Raw genomic sequence first — 7,990 nt, 5'->3', positions numbered from 1 at the left:
CACTGACACAATTGCCGCCGCCGCCACCATCGCCTGTCATCATCACCACCGCCGCCGACCCGCTACCATCACCGCCCCCACCCATACCCTACCATCACTACCGTTTTCTAAAAATAAAAATCGATAGAAAAATATACATCTAAACACGTTTTCTAATTTTCTAAAACTGAAAATAAAAATTGTTTTTCCGGTAAACTACACGCAACATAACATAAGATATGCTCACTCCAACGTCCAACCTAGTTAGTAGTTAATTACCAGACTAGCCCCGAAGTGAAGTGTTATCTACTTTTACTTCTTGTGTGTTGAGGAAAGTCGATAAGGCTTTTCCCCAACGGAAACCCCCCAAGGATTTCAAGAATCCAGAAATGGCATACACATACGGCTTCTGCTCTTCGCCTTCCATTTCCTTCAATCAGAGAAGCTTCAATCACAGTATTGTTTCTCAATCAAGAACACCCCAACTCCGAATCACTCAGATTTCTTTACAAGACTCAGTTTCTGAAGTAACCCACAACTTAGATCCTAAAACATCAACTCTATCTCCAGTAACAGATGATAAAAAGAGAAGCTATATCTGGGTCAACCCCAAAAACCCGAAAGCTTCACACTTTAGGAAAAAGTCGTATGAATCAAGGTACTCTTCTCTCATCAATGTAGCAGAATCACTAAATTCATGTTTGCCAACAGAAGAAGACGTCTTTAACATACTGAATAGCAATTTAGGCAGTAAACTAGGAGAACAAGATGGTGTTATTATTCTCAACAACATGTCGAACCCTCAATCAGCACGTATGGTGCTCAAATACTTTCAGGAAAGATGTAATTTAAATAGGGAAACTATTCTTTACAATGTGACATTGAAAGTTTTCCGAAAGTCTAAAGATTTAGTAGGCGCAGAGAAACTGTTCGCTGAAATGCTTCAAAGAGGCATTACACCTGATAACGTTACATTTTCAACTATTATTGGGTGTGCAAGGTTGCGTTCTTTACCTACTAAAGCTGTGGAGTGGTTTGAGAGAATGCCAGAGTTTGGAATCCAACCAGATAATGTTACATATGCAGTTATGATTGATTGTTATGGGAGAGTTGGGAATGTAGACATGGCATTAAGATTATATGATCGTTCAAGAACCGAAAAATGGCGAGTTGACACTGTAACATTCACAACAATCATAAAAATATACGGGTCAACAGGGAATTTCGATGGGTGTTTGACTGTTTTTGAGGAAATGAAAGCTCTTGGTGTTAAACCTAACTTAGTCTGTTACAACACTTTGTTGGATGCCATGGGAAGAGCCAAAAGACCATGGCTTGTTAAGTCAATCTATCAGCAAATTCTAAGTGATGGATTAACACCTGGTTGGGCAACATATGCTTCTCTCATTCGTGCATATGGAAAATCTCGTTATGGAGATGATGCTATTAATGTCTACAAAGAGATGAAATCAAAAGGATTTGAATTAAACAATGTTCTTTACAACACCCTTTTGTCTATGTGTGCTGACATCGGTTTCATCGATGAAGCTCTTGAGATTTTCAATGACATTAAAAGCTCCACAAATTGTCAACCCGATAGTTGGAACTTTTCATCATTAATCACAATCTTTTCATGTTGTGGAAAAGTCAAAGAAGCCGAAGCAACACTAAAGGAAATGATCGAAGCAGGGTTTGACCCGAATATATACGTTTTGACTTCTCTAATTCAATGCTATGGGAAAGTCAACCGAACAGATGATGTGGTCAACACATTTGAGAAAATCATAGAGCTTGATATCACCCCAGATGAACGCTCTTGTGGGTGTCTTCTCAATGTCATGACACAAACTCCTAAACAAGATCTTCATAAGCTTACTAAATGCATTCAAAAGGCGAATCCAAAACTTGGGAATTTGGTCACACTTTTGGTTGATTCGAATATTGAAGATGAATCTTTCAAGAATGAAGCTAGTGAAATACTTGGTGACATTGGAGATGATGTAAGGAAAGCATATTGCAATTGCTTGATTGATCTTTGTATTAATCTTGATCAATTAGAGAAAGCTTGTGACTTGTTGGATTTGGGGATTAGGGTTGGGATATATAGTGATATACAGACGAAATCGAGCACAAATTGGTCATTGAATTTGAAGAGTCTTTCTTTAGGGGCAGCTTTGACTGCATTACATATATGGATGAATGATTTGACCAAAGCTATTGAAGAGGGAGAAGAGTTGCCACCTTTGCTTGGGATTAATACGGGTCATGGGAAGCATAAGTATTCTGAAAAAGGATTGGCTGGAGGTGTTGAGTCACATCTGAAGGAGTTAAGTGCTCCTTTTCATGAAAGTTCTGAAAAAGTTGGATGGTTTTTGACTACTAAAGTTGCTGTTAAGTCATGGTTGGAAGGTAGACGTGTCACTGCAATGGCTGTGGTTTGACTAGTCAATGTTCTTGATCCTCTTTTTTTAGCTCATGCTCTTGAGATTTTTGTAGTGATGAGTTTTTGTATCTATTGAATGTTATGAAATGGTTATTATAATCTCTTTGAATCTTGTAATGGTTTTATTTTTATTCACATAAAAACACTCAGCTTCACGTTTGACTTATCTGTATTTTAAAGACTACTTAAAAGGAGTCAACTTGTAGGTTTCTTGCATTTAAAATTGGAATAATTACCTAGTGGTTGACTTTTTCAGAAAAATTTAATAATATAAGTATGTAGAGAAATCGAAAGTCAAACTAAATTAAACATAACCCATCATGTGACATTGATATGTTAAGGAACTATATCATATTGAAGTCAAACCTAAGTGATATGCACGTTTAGTTGCCTTTAACTTGACTTATATACATACATGATGCATATACATGTATATATACATACAAGTCCTCAAGAGTCTTGAACATTAAGATCAATTCCACCATGGGTAACTGCATAAACTGTATGCAATCTCAGAAGAAAATCAGTGTTCTGGTGTCTAATGGAGGAGAAGAAAAAGTTAAGGCCTTAACTAAAGTTAAGAAGCTAACCCATGGTCCATACCCGGGTTATAATCTGGTGCACTACGCCCACCCTAACTCACCAATGCCCCCCAACGCCAAGCTTCTTCCTACAGAGGTTTATATTCTTATTCCACAAAAGGAGAAGGAATCACAAAAAGTGAAGATTGTTGTAACTAGGAAGCAATTGGAGCTTTTGGTTAGAGATGCTAATAAGGACTTCAAGATCAGCAAAATTAATCCTGTATTTTCTTGGAATGGTGTTAGATCTCAAAAATGGCAACCTTCTTTGGCTACTATTCAAGAGTAGATTTTATTTTTGTTTGTTTAAAATGAAAATATTAATCTTTAGAAGCTTTTTTGTAGTCTTATGTCAATTCCATGTATAAATCATGTTATCTCTTTGAGCAAAACAAATTGGGCTCTTATGCTAGCCCATTAGCAGTCCACTGTCTGTCTACCTGATTTACATCTCACATGATGTTTTTGGTGCAGGACAGTGTAAACCAGCTTGGAGGTTGTTGGAAAAATAACAAGCGAAATTTCATAATGTAAAGTATATAATTCCAAATTTCCAATCATCATAAATTAACTCACTCCATATTACAAAAACAACACCTTAAAATTGTTTAAATAATATTTACACATGTTATTAAACACGAAAACGCATAAAAAGGTATAATAATAATCACAATAAGTTACGAAGCCCCAATGAGTTCCATGCCTTCAAGATGCTTTTGCAGCCCTGAAACTAATGGTGGAAATAGAAAGATCGGTTAATAGACGAATTTTATAAAATAAAGAAAATCAATTGTTTTTTTTTCTACCTTTTTGATGAGTTTAAGTTTCTAACTGGTTTCTGGTCATCTGTCTTTATTGATGTTGAATTTTTATCTCTTAAGGATGCTTCTCTTTTCCACTTCTTTGACTCTACTTCTAGAGCTTTGACCAAATTTTCAACCTTCTTCATTAGCACCTGAATCATTGGTTGTAATAACAATAACAATAATAACGATAGTAGAAAATAACAATAGTATTATAGTAATAATAACAATAGTAAGGGCTAAATGCAATAAATAGCAACGTACTTTCATTTATTTGTGTAAGTATGTTGCTATTTCTTGTATTTAATAATGAGTTTTAGAAAGGAGAGAATAAAAACCTTGTTTTCTTCGTCTTTCTCATTCAAACTTTCTTCCTTCATCTCACAAAACTTCCTTAAACCAATCACCTCTTTCTGAAGCTTATCATACAAAAACCCTGAAACCACATCATCATCATCAGTGGTGGCACTCCGTGGTTGTCGTTCTTCACTGCCGCCACTTGCCGCCACCTTTCCCTTTACAACAATACCTCTATTATCATCCTTAAACTTATCAAGATTCATCCCGCTAGTATTTTCTAGAATCATCTCATTGTTCTCCTTTTCATCTCTATCAACAACTTTACTCCTAGAAGCCCATAAACTTTTCCTTACCAAATTATCTCCAGAATTATTATATTTCTTATTGATGCTATTTATACGTCTCACTTCACTTGAAGTTGTAGAAGAAGCCCTTGGTTGTGAAGTGGATCTCTTCCTTCCTCCATTACTTGATAGAATCCCGAAAAAGTGAGTTGACTTGTCAACTCTCGGTAATCCACAAGATGAATGCTTTAATCCATCTTCTAGTGTCTTTAATCTTAGCTTCACTTTTTCTTTAAGTTGTGCTTCACTTTTGGCTGTTCTCTCTGATATTGTTAATTTCTCCCTTAATCGTTGCATTTCTGCCTGAAAAAAAATAATGTTCGACAAATTTTCAAATTCAAACACGTTTCACACATGACATGACAAAACAAGTTGTACTGTGTTAGACATGCATTAGACTACGACTGAGACAGATGTCACATGTATTGTTTTTAGCATGCATTGAACTTATACTGATGTCAATGGGACAAAAAGACAAGAATACCCTTCTCATCATCATCATTGAAAATAACCCGAAAATTGTTCTTTGTGATGTAAATTGTAAAATAAATAGTTTGGTAAGAGTATATGTGCCTGTAGAAGCCTTCTTTCTTCAAGCCATTGCTTTACAGGCATAACCTTATCATTCTCATCCTTCCATTCATTAGCCACTGTAGTTGCAACTCGATTGGCTGAAACATTTGCTCTTGCTAACTCCCTTTCTAATGTTCTTTTCACCTCCTACATAACAAAAATCATTACTTTTTTATAATTTGTTATCTTAAAGCAATTTTTTGGGCAAAAAAAAAGGTGTTATTACTTGTAGTTCAGAAATCTGTCGCCTGAAGTCACGAACAACATTTGCAGCAGCTCCACCTGCAAGAACAGCTTCCTCAAGTTCTTTAATGGTTTCGCTTAACTTTTCAACCTCTAAAACTTTCTGACGATTTGTTTTCTCCAATATCTTATTTTCCTCCTGCATTTATGTATCAAATCAAACAATCGCATCTCTATATTCTTCCTAAAAATTTCATTAAACAACAATTTGAAAAAAAATTAATACTTGACAAATCTCGATTTGTCTTCGCAACTCTATGTTCTGATTTTGAACAGCTTCTACAATCAAAGCTCTTTCCAAAGCACTTCTCAGAATTCTCTCTGCTTCAAGTAAAGCTGCTTCTTTTGACTTTGTGTGTCTTTCCAACATCTTTTTATCTTCCTGTAGTACTGCAATCTGATATAACATGGATAATAAATCAAACAATCAAGGTATATATATACAGATATAAAATTATAAAAACAGAGACATATGAGCTCTGTTTACCTCGTGTTTGTAGAGTCTAATATCGGCTTCTAGAGGAGCGATAATGGATTCAATTGGCACAGAATCGTCATCCTTTTGATTTGCATGAACCCTTCTAAGAGTTGCCTCTGCTGCAAATTGAGCAGCAAATGCTTCTTTCTTTTCTGTTTCGAGTTTCTTGATATCCAAATTCTATATATTTTAATTGTTCAAATCAATTTAGTGGGCCATATAACAAATAGAAACTAAACAGAAAATTACTATTCACCTTTTGCTCAAGAAGGTTTTCTGTGTTTCTGATCTTATTGTCGAGTTTTTCAATAATATTTCCCATCTGATAAAAAACAGAGTATATGGATTATGTTGCAAGTAATTATTCTTTGTTTATATTTAACTTTATATCGATAAATATTTCCGTGTACCTCTTCAAGGGATTTCTCCTTCATGACATCAGCAGCTTTCAGTGCTTTGATTTCACTTTGAGCAAAACCCAACTCGCGATCCTTATCTGTGAAGCAAAACGGAGAGGAACATTAGAAAATGATGTAGTCTTTATAATTGAAATTCTTTTGTGCCTCGAATAAGAACAAGGGTTAAATTCAAGAAATAGCAAGTTACTTTCGTTGATTTGTTTATTATAAAATCCTAATTCCATTTTTCCCTATTCGACACTGAACTTCGAAAAAATTATCAAAACTACAGCAGTGAACAAAACAATTTTTACTGTGGATAGATATTTCATTGTATTATGTCGACATAAAGAATAAAAAGTGAAGTAATGAACCTTTGAGCATGTTCTGCAGTTTGTTGAGCTCCAAGACAACAGGGTCAGGTTGAGCAAGAAGAAGACCTTCTTGACAAAATTCATCGAATCCCACCATTTTTGCTTTTCTTTAAAAAAACTCGAAAGGAAAGAGGGATTTATAATGTCGAGAGTTTTGGACATGGGGTTTTGAAGAAAAAAAGGAGTCCATTCTTGAAAGGAACAGAGATGAGAGATTTTTCCCTTCGTTTGAAGCAAACGCCATGAAAGGAACAAACCATGAAAGCCGGCCACGCCGGCAACTCAGCCTCATTCCTCTCAGCCTTGACAGTAACCGTTGCCATTCTTCATACCCATTTGTTTCGTTTTCGTGATATCACAATTATCCTTTAACCTATACTAATTTTGTAATTTAGGACTTATTCATAAATCTAGAATAAATAGTATGCAAAAATGATCCATGTCGTTTTCTCTTTAGCTCTAAAAAAAGTTTTGAATTGAAAAATTGTTTGTTCCCTAAATTTAACATCTTTAATTTTTAAGACTCTACAAACAAATTACCATTTTACATTTATTTTCTATTATTATATTATGAGAAATTGAGTAAACTAATTTTATAAACCATTTTGTTAATAAAAATAATCATTTTTTTAGAAATGACAATTTTCTTCGGAATAGCATATACCCAAGCACGTAAGAACATTCCGGACTTGGATCGCTCAAAGTATTCTTAGAATACGATATTTCAAAGCATTTATTTCCGTTTCGGAGCTATGGATGGTTGGTAGGAATTAGGTTCAGAATCTGACACCTAGTACATTTTGGACTGAAAAATTATATTTCAGACGGTCCTCTAGAATGACCGTACATTCCTGAGAGCCAAAATTATGGTATTTATGTGTTTTTCTTTCATATATTTCCATATATGCAAGATATTTGTGTTTTTGATACCTTCATTACACATTCCAAAATGAGTATGTATGCGGGATTTTTTCGAGTGCCAGTTTCGTGTGGAGGGCAATGACAACGTATCGAAATATTTATGAAATATATTACTTCAGACTACACATGCTTTGATGTAGATATCCACAATGATATCAACTTCGTCGAGTTAATTATGTCGGTTGCTTCCAAGTCCATGTTACACACTAACCAAATATGTCTATCTTTTCAATGTCCCTGATCAAATATAGTTATGTAGATTCTAGATGATAGTGGTGTTAAATATTTTCTTAGTTTTGTTAGTAGCATGTCTCCCAACACAGTACAATTGTTTGTTGTTAGTAATGTTATGGAAAGTGGTATTCATCGATCCGTCGGGGAAAATCGTTCCGATGGAAATGGGTCTTCTGGTGCTATAAGCCACCAAATGTATAATTTATTACCTATGACAACCAACCATGTTCCTTCTTATAATGGCCCCGTAGACGGGGTGATTATATGAATAAATGTAAGGCTGTTGTTGATTGTGAATAAAGGTAAGGTTGTTGTTGAT

At 34.9% G+C, this 7,990-nt stretch overlaps 2 protein-coding genes across 2 annotated transcripts; one reads left to right on the top strand and one right to left on the bottom strand.

Moving 5' to 3' along the window:
- The first annotated feature begins 262 nt into the window (after positions 1–262).
- LOC111886231 (pentatricopeptide repeat-containing protein At4g16390, chloroplastic) lies at positions 263–2,534 on the top strand. The gene has a single exon (XM_023882467.3). It carries the CDS (start codon positions 369–371, stop codon positions 2,418–2,420), a length of 2,052 nt encoding a protein of 683 aa, XP_023738235.1. The 5' UTR covers positions 263–368; the 3' UTR covers positions 2,421–2,534.
- A 1,009-nt stretch (positions 2,535–3,543) lies between these two features.
- On the bottom strand, positions 3,544–6,878 carry LOC111886241 (microtubule-associated protein 70-5). The gene is made up of 10 exons (XM_023882476.3): positions 6,517–6,878; positions 6,155–6,240; positions 6,001–6,066; positions 5,754–5,924; positions 5,493–5,663; positions 5,250–5,405; positions 5,024–5,170; positions 4,145–4,753; positions 3,810–3,958; positions 3,544–3,733 (listed from the first exon to the last, which is right to left on the bottom strand). Exons 1-10 carry the CDS (start codon positions 6,611–6,613, stop codon positions 3,709–3,711), a joined length of 1,677 nt encoding a protein of 558 aa, XP_023738244.1. The 5' UTR covers positions 6,614–6,878; the 3' UTR covers positions 3,544–3,708.
- Between the last annotated feature and the right edge of the window lie 1,112 nt (positions 6,879–7,990).

Source organism: Lactuca sativa, chromosome 4, assembly GCF_002870075.4.
Source record: "Lactuca sativa cultivar Salinas chromosome 4, Lsat_Salinas_v11, whole genome shotgun sequence".
NCBI classification, from domain to species: domain Eukaryota; kingdom Viridiplantae; phylum Streptophyta; class Magnoliopsida; order Asterales; family Asteraceae; genus Lactuca; species Lactuca sativa.
Note: the sequence above shows the minus strand (reverse complement) of the source record. Positions and strands in the feature narration are given on the sequence as shown.

Bases quoted from the DNA above. Each gene is read 5' to 3' on its own strand.
- LOC111886231 (XM_023882467.3), top strand. From the start codon at position 369: ATGGCATACACATACGGCTTCTGCTCTTCGCCTTCCATTTCCTTCAAT.
- LOC111886241 (XM_023882476.3), bottom strand. From the start codon at position 6,613: ATGGTGGGATTCGATGAATTTTGTCAAGAAGGTCTTCTTCTTGCTCAA. The intron at 6,241-6,516 runs GTTCATTACTTC...TTTGCTTCACAG, and splicing joins ACTGCAGAACATGCTCAAAG to ATAAGGATCGCGAGTTGGGT. The intron at 3,959-4,144 runs GTTTTTATTCTC...CCAATGATTCAG, and splicing joins AGAAAGACGAAGAAAACAAG to GTGCTAATGAAGAAGGTTGA.